Source organism: Tachypleus tridentatus, chromosome 13, assembly GCF_004210375.1.
Source record: "Tachypleus tridentatus isolate NWPU-2018 chromosome 13, ASM421037v1, whole genome shotgun sequence".
Lineage (NCBI taxonomy): Eukaryota > Metazoa > Arthropoda > Merostomata > Xiphosura > Limulidae > Tachypleus > Tachypleus tridentatus.
Window position 1 is genome coordinate 151,600,726 of NC_134837.1, and position 17,060 is coordinate 151,617,785.

Consider the following 17,060-nt stretch of genomic DNA (forward strand, 5'->3'; position numbering starts at 1 on the left):
TGTGCAACCCATCATGGTGAACGTTAACGACGTTTTTCAACATGACAACGCCCGTTCTCACACAGCCCGACTCACCACTGTCTTCTTGAGACACCACAACATCAACATTCTTCCCTGGCCCTCCAGATCACCAGATTTAAACCCCATCGAACATCTTTGGGACGAGTTGGACCGACGTCTGCGACGGCGACTACCTCAACCGCAGACTCTACCTCAGCTTGCAGCAACTTTGCAGGCTGATTGGACAGCCATTCCACAGGATGTGATTCGTCATCTCATCGCTTCCATGGGCAGGAGATGCCAAGCAGTTATTGATGCTCACGGGGGGCATACTTGTTATTGACGTTAAACTTCACCTGGTGAGCGTGGACTTCGCCTTTGCAGACTTTGGATGTTCAGCAGTTAATGTGCAAAGTTTCACACATGTCATACAGAACTACCCGGAATAAACTTGTTAACAATTTGTCTCATATTTTGCCTTTTGCGTTTCTTTTTTTTTTTTTTGAAGAGTATATATCATTTACTTTAAAAATAGTGTTATTGTCTTTTACTTTTACATATAATTCCTAAATTCTCTCTACTATAAGCATGATTTTTTTCCATTTATTAATAAATGGTTCTCGTAAACCTCCCGTTTAAACAAGAGCTTTTAATATTGTTTCCCCTAGTGGCACAGCTGTATGTTTGCGGACTTACAATGCTAGAAACTGGGTATCAATACCTGTGATGGGCAGAACACAGAAAGTCCACTGTGTAACTTTGTGCTTAACTTCAAACAAACAAATCTTAAATATTTGTTACTGGTACCAAAATGTAATTAAATATCTAAAGAATGAATAACAGAATTTCAGGTCTCATTTGGTTTCTAGAAATAGTAGCATCAAAATAAAAACACGTGAAATGAATACTTGTTATTCTAATAGTATTATTTAGAGAAGTTCAACATCTAAATTACCACTACAAGAACGAAAGTATCATAAGGTTTAATTGACAAACAGCATCCTGACTAAGAAAAAATATGAAATTAATCAAACTTTAGCTGCACACGTAATGAAAGGATTAAGACCTGCATCATGGAAACAAATAATACAAATATCAAAGCTCGCAGCTTATTTTATTTGTTTGTTTCAGAATTTTTAGGAAAATTCGAAAAACTTAATAGTCCCATATTATAACTAAATCTCGAAAAACACTTTAATTCTTTAACTTTTATACTTGGATAAAATGTGCATTAAATATAAATATTTCATAAAATAATAATTTTCAGTTTTCTAAGGTAGTTTGTTATATTCAAAATTTTATTGCACATCTGCGCAAATAACTATCTGTGCATAAACTAGAGGGACGTCAGTTAGTTAACAAAGTCCATTAGCTGTTAACTTTTGGGCTACTTGTATCTGACCGAATAATGGGATTTGAACATGAAAGAGATGTAATGTTTCTGTGATCCAAATCATAGAATGCGTGTTTGCGGCAATAAGATATGATTCAACTGAACCTCGGGTTCACAATCTTGTCACACGAAACACTAATTCATATACAAACCATTTCTTAAGAACACTTAAAGTCAGTTATGCCTACGTTAGCATCTTGTTATGCCTTTTGGTCTGATATAACTTGTTAAAATGTATAGAAATTATTTATTGTATTTTGATCTATATACAAATTTACAAAAGTTTAAAAATGTTTTATGAAATTTACAAAATGCATTGATACAGGATAATCAATCTCAAGTGGGCCTTTTCCAAACGCATTCTTACATGGAAGTAGAAAATGATAGTTGTTATTCAAGTAATGAAGTTTACTTCCTTTCACTTTCCTTATTTCAATTTTAAAAGAGTAACGATACTCGACGTCTATACTTTTTATGTGTGAATGAAATATTAAGGAAAACCAAATAAGTGTGTTTTTAGGGATAAAATTTTGTATATTTATGTTTCCGGATATTGTACCGTCGGGACCAATTTTATTATTAAAATCCTTAGAATCAAATAAATGTTAATTTAGAGAATCTATAAAAGAAAATTTTGATTATCAAAGTAGAATATTTTGTTCCGATTAAAAAATAACAAAATACACATGTATGTCAGAAAACTAATAATAAAGTGAAAAACATTGTCGTTCGCCTCCAGACGGTGCTACGATGAAACAGTCTTTTTTTCGCTACGTTAAGAAAGGAGGATGGTGAGTAGTGTTCGTTGGGGATTTTTGGGAAGCAAAAATCATCTGTTTCGATGAAACTTTAATAATGTATTTTATAAATAGTAAAGATCAAATTAGTTTTGAATATTTGTTTAAATGTGTTATTACGGGTTTTAGTAAGAAGTATTTAAGGTTTTTGACAGATTCTTTATGGTGTAATTGAAACTTACGCATACTGTTTAGGTTGAATTAGGCCTAAGGTCCTAGTTTTAATGATACTCTTGTTGAGTTAGCTTTGTAAATATGAAGTGTTTATTTTTATTGTGTGGTGTAAATAGCGCTGTTGAAATGTTTCTTTTATGTGTGTACTGTGCAAAGGCTCTGAATACTTTGATCAACATTGTGGATCTCTTAGACGTATTTGCTTGTGAATTTTCCACTCACTGCTGTGTGCATCATGATAAGGTTTATATCCATGTTTTTTATACGATATCACTCTTAGGACACTTATTTCTTGATCTTACTGGCGCTGGAGATGTTCATAAACTATAGAAGTAGAGATTTTCGGGGAATTGTACTTTCTAGCTACAGAAATGTGTGAAAACAGTCACAGTTGTTAACATATACGTCTTTTACAAACAAAATATTAATTATTGTACACCACATAATTAATTACTACATTCCATGTTTGCATGGCTTATTTCAAGGCAACTTCTAGTTAAAAACTGGTTTTAAAAGGCATAATGATTGTTACATTTTCCCTTTGCCATGTGATAGTGAGTGAATTAAAAAAAATGGGATGTCATTTACAAATGACTGAACCATTAATGATCAGTGATACATCAAACAGTAACTTCATACTGTACTTTAGTCTGAGTGGTTCCATTGGATACAGAAGCATTTTCTGTTTGAAAACACAAACAAAACTAAGATGGTTTATTATTTGTAGCCATTGAATTTGTAGAATCAGTCACACAGGCCCGGCATGGCCAGATGGGTTAAGGCATGCAACTCGTAAACTGAGGGTGGCAGGTTTGCAACACTGTTGCACCAAACATGCTCACCTCTTCAGCCACGGGGGCTTTGTAAAGTTACGGTCAAACCCACTATTTGTTGGTAAAAAAGTAGCCCAAGAGTTGGTAGTCGGTAGTGATGAGTAGCTACCTTCCCTCTAGTCTTACACTGCTAAATTAGAGACAAGTGCAGATAGCCCTCGAGTAGCTATACATGAAATTCAAAGACAAAAAGTCACACAACAAAATTTTTTGGTGCATATTACTTAACTCATAAAATGATATATAGAGAAGTGTCCAATTTAAATGAACAGTGTGTCAATGTGTGAATTGGAAAGTTGGACTATAAGTTGACTTTACAACAGTTTGATATATGTCATGTTGTAGTTTAGTTTATGTTATGAATACATTTGAAGTTACAACATTACTTTCATAGTTCATTTTCAACATGTTAACAATTCTCATTTCAATTATCAGTATCATGATAAATTTATGCATGTGAGTGTTCAACTGAAGTATTTATCAGGATTATGTTATCTTGCCTTATTAGTTTCACACTAAAAAAAAAAATCAACAAAATCTTGTAATAGATGCTGTGTAGTCTATAGGAAACATGGGTGCTGTCATTACCATTTAGCCACATTCTTACATAGCCTGACATAAAATACAAATTAACCCTTCTAGTTATGAGCTTGGTAAAATATGCACGAGTTAGTCTATACACTTTCATACATTAAGTATTTGTACTATATATTCTGATATAGCATGTGTATCTGCACAAACTTTGGTATACTTTTAGTGAAGATTACAAATACTTCATTCAGAAAACCAGATTTTTTAATGAAATATGTTTACTGAAATTTTGTTTCTGAAAATAAGTCTCTTTCATTACTACTATGAGTGCAAACTGATTTCATGTTATAATTTAAAAAAAATTTGTCCCCAAAATCTCAAATGGTCAAATTACTACATATTATAACACAAATACAGATGTTCAGTCTAAATAACTTAAGTTTCATAATGGTACATATTTAATTTTTATTACACTGACCTTCTTGTCATGCCTACCTAACATTACATAACTTGCATTGATGAAGTGCATGTGCACTCAGGTTATGTATCCAGTAATATAAAACTGACCTTTAGTCCTTCCTGTCTTGGCTGTGTTTTAGTGGCTATTTTTTATGCAATATACAGTCACATTTCAATTATTATACATTTTGTATATAGATTATTACTATTTAGAAATAAATTGTTACTTATTTTTCTTAAAATGTAGAATAATAAATCACAGAGGAAATAATTATCTCTCTTCTCTATGACTTTTGTACTTGGTTGGTGCTGGCAGAATTGTCACATATGAAGTTTCATGTATCGTGCTTATTGCATTTAATCAGTGTAATTACTATTAAGTAAGTAACTTATATTATTCATTAAATCTATTTAAAACAAAAATAACTAAACTACATATTGAATTTGTTATTGGGATTACATTGTGAAATTCATTATTTAGTGAGCTTAAAAAATTCTGACTTAATGTCCACAAAATAATTGTGGAACGTGTGTGTGTGTGTGACCTTTCATGCTAGCAGGAGCCTTGTTTGTATAAGGTGATCTTGTTAAAGTGAGTCTGCCAGATGTAAAAGGGGTCTTACAAAGATAAATGTTTAGATTTGTATGAACTATGTAAGGTTAGGATAGATGTATTTTAAAGTAACTGTTAATCATATGTATAGTCACCAACGACACTGTGTAAATTTGCAAGTAAATACTGTTGAAAGCCAACCTATATCTTTCATTACAGCCTCACTGAGTTAGTTTCTGCAAGATATGTTTTTATTCTGCTGGAGAACCTTAGTTATAGCTTAACAGATACTAGTTATCAATTATGCAGTTTCAATTTATTGGTTATCTGTGGCAAAGTAATTGTTTAGATGTCTTGGACTGAGTAGTATAGGAATCCTTATTAAGTGATCAGGGTCACAACTTCATTATTTGTTCAGTGGTTTTTATTAGTTTTGCTGATTTATTAAGTGTTGATTTCATGCCAGTACATTTTCTACAGCAAACATGGCCCATTGAAATAAAAAAACACACACACTACATGTTATTATAATTAAAACATTCCATTACCCAAAGATCTTTAACCCTTAAACGACAGCCAGCATCAATTGATGCCGTAACCTACAATGTTTCAGGTGTTTGAGGGTTAAGAATCATGTGACATTTTGTATTGTTAAAGCAGTTAAGGGCATTAGATCATTCAGTGTCATATTTCCAAGTTTATTTTTGTTGGGTAATTTATGCAATGTAACTGAAATATGGGTGCTGGGAAACTTGAACAGTTAATTTTAAAACTCAAAATTTTTGAATTACTTTAGCTACTAGAAATAACTTTAAATTGTTTATTTAACAATTAATGTGTGTATTAATGTTTAATGCTTTAGTCATGTGTTTGGACAAGCAAGTATAACATGATTGCAGATAGGTGTAACACAAGGTGGTTTATGTCAAATGGATCTGTGATTGTAGTCACAGGCAATTAAAATTACCATGTTACTTGTACATAGCTTTGCCAACTGAAATTTATTTTATACAGACAAGCATTGAGTATAATACTTATGTAGAAAAAGCTACTGTTCATATAAACTTTGTATGATGCTTATTATTTAGTTAACATGCACCACAAATATTTCTTGTTATTATCAACATAGAATAGACTGTTCTTACTACTTATATTGACTCATCCCTAACTAAAATTAAGGGTTTGATTTTCCACAGTGGATAGAGCAGATAACCCAATATGGTTTTATTTTATTCTAAAGCAAACACTCATACATGATCCATGGGTTATGGTTGTAGATGCATCTCTATATCAAACTTGGCATAGGTGATTTTATATCCTAAATGAAATTTTTTTTACAATATGTAATATTAATTTTCAGTGTTTGTTAAAACTTCAACTTGAAAGTAACTGGTATAAAGGACCCCAGTATGGTTGAAGTAAGTTGTTAATCTTGTTCCAGAGATATTTAAGATAGGCCAACTACTTAATGTAAGAATTAATACTAAATTAGCTTGTTGCATATGGTATTAAAATTAGTATTTAACTATTGCAAAAATATTTGTGTTAAGTTTGATTTTTTTGGAGTAACTAAACATAACTTAAAGGTGTTTAGTTTTGTAGAACACTTGGTTTGGTATATAGCTAAGATAAAAATAAAGAGTAAAGTATTGGAAATAAATATATTCTTGTTTCTTTCTTAAGGTGAATGTACCAAAAACCAGACGTACGTTTTGTAAGGGCAAGTGCAAGAAGCACACTGTCCATAAAGTAACCCAGTATAAAAAAGGAAAGGATTCAATCTATGCACAAGGTAAGTAGATTTTGATTTCATAAAAAGATTAGAACATTGTACATAGGCAAATGGTTTAGAAAATCATGGGTAGATGTATGTTTTTTATGAAATAAAATAGTAATAAATCCTTGACACAAGGAGATTCTAAGAAAACAAATAATTCAGGAAATATTCTTGAGTTCTTTTCTCCTGAAATTGAGGTATTAGAAAACAAAGGAATATGGATCATGTGGAGGAACAAAGACCATCCATTCCATAAAGAAATATGTAACAATTTGAACCTCAGTCATGGCAAACAAAGTATGGTGTTTCAACAGATGAAATTTATGGATGTAAAGTTCAGTGGAAAAAAAACATTTGCGTGTCTCATGACAACAGGTTTGTAGCATAATCCAAAGGCCTGCTTTCTGTAAAAGGTATACAGACTGCTGACTTAACATCTGTTAAGTTGTTATATGCATCAAGTAACTGGAGAATAAAGTAGTATTCATGAAATATTCTATATGGAAGTAAAGTTATTGCATGCAGGACCTATGGAATTGTGTGTATGATTGAACTGCTAAAGTGGGACTTAGAAAAGCATACATATTATGAAAAGTTAGCTGGTAAGAGTAGTGTGCTTTGGACATGACAGCTTTGACAGTTTTTTTGGTAGTAGAAACTGTTAAGATGCATGGTCATTAGATAGAGCATAATTGAATGTGATGAGGTTCAGATTGTTTTAATATAATGTATTCAACCCCTATAGTACATATTTTCAATGGACTTACCAAAGTAAACAGTCGACAGTGCTCCTAATTATTTAGCTGATTTTCAAAAAGAAAACAATTACATTATTTGGATAGTTAATCATGTAAAAGGAATTTTACTTCATTGTATAGCATAAAGTAATGTCAGATTTTTATTGTTTAGGTAAACGTCGATATGACAGGAAGCAGCAGGGTTATGGTGGACAGACAAAGCCTATTTTTAGAAAAAAGGTGAGATTTCTAACTAAGAAACATAGTGAACTGCATCAAGAAAAGAAGTGTAATAAATTACTGTAATATTGTGATCAATTAGGTAAAGCATTATTTTCATAGCCATCAATCTTGTTTTGTGACAGAGCCATGAAATAGACAACCAGATTCATCTTATGTCCTATGTTTCAGAAACTACCAATATTTCTCTCTGTCTTTCAGTTATTTATAACTAGTAGAAAGCCAAAATTTTTCTTTTGTCAAATGCTTTATTATATTTCATTGATTTCTGTAAAGAAAATTGTCAGTTTTTCTCTCAGTTCAAGATTGATTCCCATGAAAAACACATTGATGAGCTTAGTTGAAGTTTTAATGGGTCTTGTCACATATAGTTAGAAAAATTGTAATAACTATGAAACAATGTATCCTTTTTTATTGTTCTGTATTCATTGTTGCATTATTTAATTAGATAAACAATTTAGTGCAGTACTACTGTTTCTACAATGAAAAGTAAAGTGAAATAACATTCAAAAGCAGAAACAAAAAAAAGACTTAAGTGATCTTTGGTTTTCTGTATGAATTATCTATTAGAAAAATAACTAAAATGTCACAATAGGAAGTTTTTTTTGTTAGTTAAGCTTATATTGGGTGAAATCAGTAACAATGTTTTCATGGGATGTACTTGTTGTAACAGTTTAATAGTGAACATGAGTTGCACTTTTTCCAAGCACTTTCTAACTTACAATAACAGGAATAGTAATTATGGTACAAAGGACAATAAAACAATGTTTAAGTATAAATAACTTTGTACTGTTATGAGTCTAAAGCTGTTTAGGATAATCAAATGTTTCATATTACAATTTGAAGTCATTCTAGAAAGAAGAAAAATGGGTAATTTGGATTCACTGTGGATCCCCATGTTGCATTGTTCTGCACCATTTTATTATTACAGCATTCATTAGTCAATACCACTGTATCAGTGTTGCTTTGTTTTGTTGCTAGAGTATTCCAGTGTTGAATACTTTTACAGGTATGGTGTTTAACAATTACTACCAATATTTTTTAAACAGTGTCACCTTGTTTCATTACTAGAATGTCAACAGACATCCTTTACCCTGTATATCATAAGGGTTTCAGTGAGCTACATTCAAATATTTAATTAAGCTACTCATTGTTTGTATTATACGAATTAATATAATATAAAATTGTAGCTAATAATTCATATTTTAGTAGTGTTTTAGTTTTACCCCTTGCCCCACCCCTAGTCAGGCTCGGTTGCGCCGCGCTGTGTCGCCAGGCTATATACCTTTTCCTCTTTTTTTCATAAATGTCATTGTCGTGTCTGTACTATGGAAACTGTGTAAAATGGTTAATCAGACTGCCTGGCACTTTTCTAACAATTAAATTACAGTGAGCAATGTTCAGGCTAGTTATCAAACAGCTGTAAAGCATTTGATTTAACCTTTGCATGGCTTTGTTCAAGTCAGTTTTTTTAGTGAAAGATGTTCCCTCATTGGTGTTTTCTTTGTAGACAGAGAACTTAACAGTTGTATACAGAAATTATCTTTTAAAATAACACTTGTCAGATGAGCACTTACTTTTATGCCCATTTTGAAAGTTTCCACAGATACTTTTTGTTGCCTATTATCTTACATGCAGACTAACTTGTAACCTTATTGAATTTCTACTTTTTTTTAAAACCAGTATCATATAATTTAATATATTGTGGGAACTAGCTTCATTTTTCATCTGAGAATGCTTGAAGTGTTTGACACAGGAGTGCTTATGAAGTATCCAGTTGATATATAGAATTAAGTGCTCTATCTTTCTTTAAATGCATAAAAATCATAGCTTCAGGCTCTTGAAACTTATTCTTATTACTTAAACTATGTTTTTAATGGTCTATAAATTTGTTTGCTCTTAAATGTTACCTTTATTCATTCAAAACTAACTAATCATTGTGATAATTCACAAGATTGGGGTTATTTGAAAAACAAAATTCATAAATAACATATGCATTTGTAGCATGAATGTATAATATATATTTTGCTTCTATATAGGCAAAAACAACAAAAAAAATTGTACTACGAATGGAATGTTCAGAGTGCAAGTGTAGGAAACAGCTTCCAATCAAGAGGTGTAAACACTTTGAGATAGGTGGTGATAAGAAGAGAAAGGTTTGTTGAAACCTAATGTTCATTGTTATGTAGTTAGGCACAGTTATAGTTTTGTTTACTCTCTACTCTAGCCTAATTACAAATTAAAATGGTATGCTGACAGGATGTAAAATTAAGTTTACATTATAAACTGTTTTATATTGTACTAAATTTTTATTTATTACTACATACTGTAACATCTTGTATAATGTACTGTTTTGTTAATGATAGTTTTATTTCTTTAAAATAAGTGATTATTATTATGTTCAACGTTTTTTTTTCTATAAGAAACAGTCTTATTACTACAGTCAACTTTGTGCTGTTTATCATGTGCACATAATGCAGAGATAGTCTTTAAGCTTTTTCAATCTTACACTTTGTGTTGTGTGTTGATAGTTTTATGTAAGGAAGTGAAATTAAACATATTTTTTAATATGTGAAAATATTTTAAGCAACTAATTTTTCTTTTCAGGGCCAGATGATCCAGTTTTAAGATGACATCTTCCCAATATTGTTTTGTTTAATAAACATTCTGAGTAATAGTTGTGATGTGGTTGTGTTTATTTCTAACAACAAAGGAAAATCAGGATTACACTGATAATATATTGAATACTTTTAAGAATAAAAATATTTATGCATTAGATTATTTCCAAGAAACAAGTTTTCCATCCTAAATAGTGAAATATTTTGGTAACTTTCATTTTAAAAAGATAATTTTTTATTATATTCTGCTTCATTTGCTAACTTTTTAATCCATAACTGACAAATATGTGAAAATCGTTTTTAGAGATGATTGGGCAAACTAGTTGATGACAGGAGAAAGTTCTAATGATATTACTGTCTTGAATCCATTGTTTAAAAAAATTACAACACTTTTAGAATAGAATTTGTAAAATACTCTAGAAAGTAATTGATATTTTCACCCATTTTCCAATTTAACCTTAATGTGTTATAAACTATTAATGTAAAAACAGTTTCAAATGACCTTACTGCATTTGTTGATCTGGAAGTTATAAAGTTATAGGAAGAGTGCATTTTCACTATAAGTTCTGTAGGTGGTGCTGTTAGGAGTCTTTAACTAACCATTTAATTATAGTAAACATTAACTAAGTTCGTTGTGTTAAAGGGATGAAAATTAAAACAAATTTCTTTCACAAAATTGTAACCCGGTTCATATAAATGTTTCAAAAATTATTTTAGACGTGAACTTTGGTATGAAGTTAGGGTTGTATTCTGTGTAACGTTGGAAAACCATATCAGTGCAAGGTCCATTATTTTCATAGTTTGGCATGAAATATTGAGTTTTCAATCACTTGTGTTCTTGGAATCAATTTAAGATTACTCTAAACTAAAAAATGTTTGTGTGTATTTATACTCTTACAGTATATACTCTAACCTAGAGTACACTTTCTTACCTGGTGCACATATTACATAATTTTGCATTCTTAAAATTAAAATAAATTTGAAACTGGTACTTCTGAAATACTGTAGATTTTTATGTTGTTCTTGTGCTGTTGACAGGAGTTGCTTAATTCTGGATGTCTTTTATACATTACTCAGCATGCATCACATACCATAATTCTTCACTCTTCCATGTGATGATGCAGATTTTATAAGAGTTCTGCTTTCCAACCACAATTCAAATTCTTTTAAAGTTGCATTTGTGATAAATCATGTTTAGCCTGGATTGAAAGGTTTTCCAAGGTAACTTTAATTCAAAACATTCAAATTCATGTGTGTTATGGTAATTCAGAATACCCACTTTGGAGAAAGGGGGTGGAAACTGGTTAGTGAAAATAATTATTTCTAAATCAGCAATTCTTAAATGTTTTAGGGTGATGTAGCACTTTTTCATTTTTGAAAGTATAAACCCAGGCCTAATTAGAAAAAAAAACCTGACAAAACTTAGTATTTTTAACACCTGTTAATGCAAAGGGTGTGACTTGTTTTCTGGTACAACTGAAGAATATGTTACCATAGTTCTTTGGTATGAAGGGTGTAAATGTTAGATCTGATTCAACCTGATGCAAGTAACCTAAAATGCATTTTCAACAGAAGATTTTCTCTGGTGATAATCATTAAACAATCTATAGAAGAGCTGAAGAACAAGAAGCAGAATTTTAAAGGCTTAGCTGTTGAAGCTACTCTAGTGAGATTGATTGATGGCTATGGAAGATTATCTACTAGAATATGACAACATTTAAGCTACTTCATAAGTTAATCTAGCTTATCTTTTAGGAAACTGCAAAACAGCTACTTGTAAAGAGTAGATGTTTCAAAAGAGGTAATGGGATTAATGTAAACTAAAACTGGTGTTGCAAGGGTATGGATTCTTGACAGGCATGCTACACAAGAATCAAGATTGAGCAACAAGAGTTTGGAAAAAGAAACCTACAGGATTATGTCTCCTCTTCAGTTGTGTGTGTGTGTATATTATCAGATTAGTATTTTCATTTCTTCAAATACAAGGTGTTTTAAGTCTGGGCTCATAAAATAATTGCATATTCTAAAATATATAAAATTCAGTTGATAATAACCATGGAGAATAAAATGTCATAGAAAACTACATTCCGTATTATTTAACCAACCACAGTAATAAGATTTTGGAGGCTGAAACAACTAAATGAATTTGATCATCACTAAGACCATGAAGAAACTTGGGGCAACTGGACACACTTAATTGGAAATACATTTCAAGCTTTTATCATCATATAACAAGAATGAAAGAGAAAATAAGTAATTCATATTACCACCAGGAAGCAGAAGCTGTTCAATCATCAGGTTCTTGAAAACTCACCAACTACAGGGTGCACTACCTTGATATTTCGTGCCACATTGAGAAGGTGAAGTTAATGAAATAAAAACATTGAACTTGAGCCCTATAAAATGGAGGTGTATGGAATGAAGCAGCTTGTGTTCTAGGCACCTCAAAGATTCAGATATGGACATATCAAATTACAAAAACTGAGTAAGACAATGTACAAGTTGATAGTGTGCTCATGCAACACCTTATTTGTATGTGAAAAATAGTCAATCATAATCCAGGAACAACATTTATGGTCTTGCTTTGTTTCAGAATAGCAAATTAAAAGCCAAAAAAAATTCTGTGATTAGGGTTTTAGTTCCAACATCAGAAGTTAGGAATACAAAAACCATGGATTTGAGAATATAAAAAAGAAAGCCCTTCTGTACTTCTACAAAATTTCAGCCTCAATGGCTGTAGAGAACTTTCACCAATCACAGTTCATACAAGTTGAAATGTTTACTTCATCTAGTATATCACAATAAAAATCTAGTTAAAAGTTAAGCTATTTTATTTTCTGAGTGTTGAAGAGATTCCAATAAGTATATTAGAAAAAAAATTATAAATAAAACACTTAAGTATTGGAGAGAGTAATATGAATGTAAATTGTTAGAACTAGGTCAGTTAAATATGTTTCACATTGTCCAGTCTTGGAGTAGTTCTTTACATAAACTTCTTTCTGTTGGTGGCATGAAACTTTTATCCAGATTGCATATAACAAAATATTTTACATGTATCTAGTAATTTGAAACACATAGATAACTCAATATCTTCTCATGCTTTGACTGTAGCATGATCAGTCACATATCTGAAATAAAAACTGCAAATCACATATGTTTAACAGCTTCTCTGGTCCTTGAGTTTGACCAACATTTGTTATATGTGGATTTATTTATTACCAAGATATTTTGTTATATGCAACTGATCATGCTACAGTCAAAGCATGAGAAGATATTGAGTTAATCTAAATGTGTTTCAAATTACTATGATAGCATGTAGAAACATTCTTTAAAACTTGTTGCAGTGCCTGTGGTTCTAAACCTTTTGGACCTCCAGTATAAGTCTCAGTTCTTGCTTACCCAATTTCCACTTATTTGTTGTGACTGTTCTTCATGAGTTTACTGTCTGCTTCTAAACATTTTGTTACATTCTGTAGTTCTAAGGTACCCAATATTCTGCACTGCCTTTAATAGGCTGCATTGAAATTTATTAGAAATAAATCATATTTGAAAATAAACCTTTCACCTGACTATGCATGAAAAACAATAACAATTATAAATCATAATTCTTTCTATCTATTGAACAAAGTAAAAAATTTCTTTTAGTTGTGTGTACAATAATGTTACCTCCAAGGCTGAATACTAAAAGCTTTCCATCATGGAATATTGAATCACCAAACCTCATTGCAAACAGTTGATTTTTTATCCTGTTAATATCTTAAATATAGGCTGTTCACTAATGTGAATCATAAGAGTAAAAAAAATGTATTTTTAAAGATATTTCAAAGCAAATTGTACAGGTTAAATATAATCCTGGAAACTATCACAATACTTTGGGTCTGCAGACATGGATGAGAAATATCTGCCCCTCCATGTTTAGTACCATTTGCTACTTTTTGACCTATACAATATAAAAAATATGTACTTTGTATAGCTGTTTTCATTATTTTATATATATTGCAATCTAGGTTACCTCTAGACCCCTGCTCAAAATTGTCCTCCCACTACAAAATTTTCAATTTCCATATAATGTCTAAGCTAACAGTTATTCCTGCATAAAACTTAGAACCATTAACAATTATTACCACATATTAATTTTAAGAACATTACTTTTGTGTAAGAACTGCAAAGACCCAAGTCTCTTGCAAAACATTATTTAAAAGTTAAAAATTATTTTCCTTGCAAGAAAAAAAAAAGTATCTTACTTTTCAATAGCTGGATATTATTAATTTGTACAGACATTCTTAGCATGAGTAGACATCTACTTAATTTTTCAGTTGCCTTTTATTTTGACAAAAGGATAGTATGCAACTTTTAAAACTCATACTTAATTTAAACAACTGCTTACACTATTACATGAAGTATATAACTGACTTATTAAAAGGTAGCATGGTGCCAATTTTTTTACATTATGCTGTTAAATACTGTACTAGTGATATTTTGTCAGAACAGTACTGCATGGAAAACCACATCAATGGAAAATGTCAAAAAATTCTATCTTGAATTCCTTCTATACTAGACATGCTGTTAATATCACAAGTCATAATTTCAATACTGTTGATTCTCAGCATGGTCAGGGGAAATCTGTAAACTAACAAAACAATAAATCAATTAGTACAACTAAAAAAGGCCACAAAATAATTAACAAATATTCAAGAAACATACATTTTGCAACACAGCTTTTGTCACTAAATGTTTTCAGTAAAATGTTTATGCATACCACTATGATATCTAATTTCCCTTGTGCTATATTTTAATTTTTATTTCACCTATGATTATGTGCATTAGTCACATAAGAGTCTGAGCTTCTCTTAGAATTGAACGGTAATTCTAGCTCAGAGATGGAGCTGATAAACTGTTACATTTTCATACAAGTCTGTTGCCTTAGCCCAGATTACCTAATCTTGCAAGGTACTCAAAAGCAACTAGTTTGATTTTCAGATGTCACAAAATAATTTGAAACTTTATCTAACTCTGTGTATTTTTGTGATTTTACTATTTTCACTTTCTTTTACTGTTAAATTACATTTTTATTAAGCATTTCTTAAGACACAGGCAAGTGTCCAATTTCATGTTGCCTGTGTTCTAGTATGTACATTACACTAATATATAATAATTTCTAAATGATAGATGATGGACAAAGCTATCAAAACATATATAATATGTTGAATTTATGTCAATTTTTGTGTAGTTAATAAGTGAAAAAACAATGATAGGTTGTTAAAGTAGTATGTCACCAGCAGATATATTTCAAAGCAATAAAATAAACATCAAGCCTTTTTTGCAATTAGTAAACATTTGTGTTTTGAAATTTTATGAGCCAATTGCCCCATTACTTTTTCACATATAAAAATATTCAAAATAACATGTCACCATAATTGTGTTCTCCTTTATGACTGTTTATTTTCAAAATAATGATCACAAATTTTTGAATAAATAAAAAGATTAGAATCTAAAATCTATCACGGAAATATATAACTTGATTTGATCATACCCCAAATACAAGGTATTAAAAAGTACTTTTGGTATGTCCATTTGGAGGTTGTAATAATATTAGTTTTTTAAGCATGTGATATCTTTATGCACATATCTTTTGTAGATATTCAGATTATGTCATTTTGTTATATAATTATACACAACAGCCACAACATTTTTTTTATTATAAATAACAGTTAATTGGGTTTTTTAATAAAAATCACTGGACATAAAATTATGAGAACTCCTTTATGTTTTCTTCAGAGGGAAGTATATAAAGTGCATTATGCTTTTTCTGTAATATTTAGTTTTCACCACATGTAGATGATTAGTTTAGGGTGGATTTACTTAACAGATATGCATCTCTTTAACATAACTAACATTCAAAGTGTGTGAGTAGTGGTAGTTTTAGGTTTAAATTACTAATAAATTACAAAACTAAATCTTTGAACAGTAATTAGGGTCTCTTTTTGAGAAAACAGATAATGGAGGACATGGTGAGATGCATGTAAAGGAGATCACCATTTCCATATATGTGCATTGCACTTCTTAGTAGAAGGTTTGAGCTAGAAACGCTTGTTATGAAATTGTTCACCCCAAATTGGCAAAGCCAAGCCTTGAATACAGGACAGGAGTCCATATGTGGGAAAGGTATGGCACAACAGTAGATGTACTTAGCTGTAGTGTCAGCAAGCTCATTCCCACGATTACCAATATAGCCACATATCTAGAAAAAACTGAATAGTAATGGGAGATGAAAAAAAAGGTCCATTGTTATTCAGTATTGTGAAAAACAGTGTAAGAACTAATGGTAGGAGATTCTAGAGCCAGTAGAAAGCTAAAAGAGTCAGTGTAAATAGTACAACTGGCATACTGCATAGCTTCCACGTAATTAAGGGCAAGAAAAATGGCATACAAATTGACAGTGAACACAGAAACTGTAGAGGGAATCCTGTTAGCAACCACAACAAACCATGGCAGAGGCCACAGTCATCTTATTTTAACTATCCAAATGAATGGGACTGGAAGAATGGTTCAAACAATGTTTGGCAAAGAGAAGCCGGTACTTCCAATTGTCAGTATTCACCTTCAGCAGATGATTCAAGGAAAGGTCATATCTGGGGATGGTAATAAACCACAGCAGAATGAACTGATAGCTGGGGACAGTAATGTCACTGAATGATAAACCCAATTCTGCTAGTTGTGCCTGGAAACAAAGGCAACAGGTAGAAATGGCACACCATCTATTTCAAAAACACATAGCCCACTTAGGAAGAAAGGTAGGATATTTGTGATAAGGACTGAAGCTTTATAGCATACCACAGAGAATGTTGCAATTGGCAGAAGTGAAGATGGAGTATGTGAGACTCAGTGTACAAACTTCAGACTAGAGAAATGTGAAAAGACTCATGCAGAGCCAAAACTCCAAATGGT

At 31.2% G+C, this 17,060-nt stretch overlaps 2 protein-coding genes across 4 annotated transcripts in view; one reads left to right on the top strand and one right to left on the bottom strand.

Annotated features, from left to right (window-relative positions):
* The first annotated feature begins 2,051 nt into the window (after window positions 1–2,051).
* On the top strand, window positions 2,052–10,171 carry RpL36A (ribosomal protein L36A). 2 transcript variants are annotated; one of them, XM_076484098.1, is made up of 5 exons: window positions 2,052–2,184; window positions 6,424–6,532; window positions 7,427–7,494; window positions 9,534–9,650; window positions 10,102–10,171. In XM_076484098.1, the coding sequence occupies exons 1-5, from the start codon at window positions 2,182–2,184 to the stop codon at window positions 10,120–10,122; spliced, it is 318 nt and encodes a 105-aa protein (XP_076340213.1). In that variant the 5' UTR covers window positions 2,052–2,181; the 3' UTR covers window positions 10,123–10,171. The 2 variants fall into 2 exon arrangements, with proteins under 2 accessions (XP_076340213.1, XP_076340212.1); XM_076484097.1 differs by lacking the exon at window positions 2,052–2,184 and adding an exon at window positions 2,476–2,607.
* Window positions 10,172–14,416: 4,245 nt separating this feature from the next.
* Window positions 14,417–17,060, bottom strand: part of mRpL21 (mitochondrial ribosomal protein L21) — a 28,083-nt gene continuing 25,439 nt past the window's right edge. For both annotated transcript variants that reach the window (XM_076484100.1, XM_076484099.1), the window contains one exon: window positions 14,417–14,742. In XM_076484100.1, the coding sequence (XP_076340215.1) occupies window positions 14,700–14,742 (43 nt within the window). In that variant the 3' untranslated portion in view covers window positions 14,417–14,699. The remainder of the gene's footprint in view (window positions 14,743–17,060) is intronic.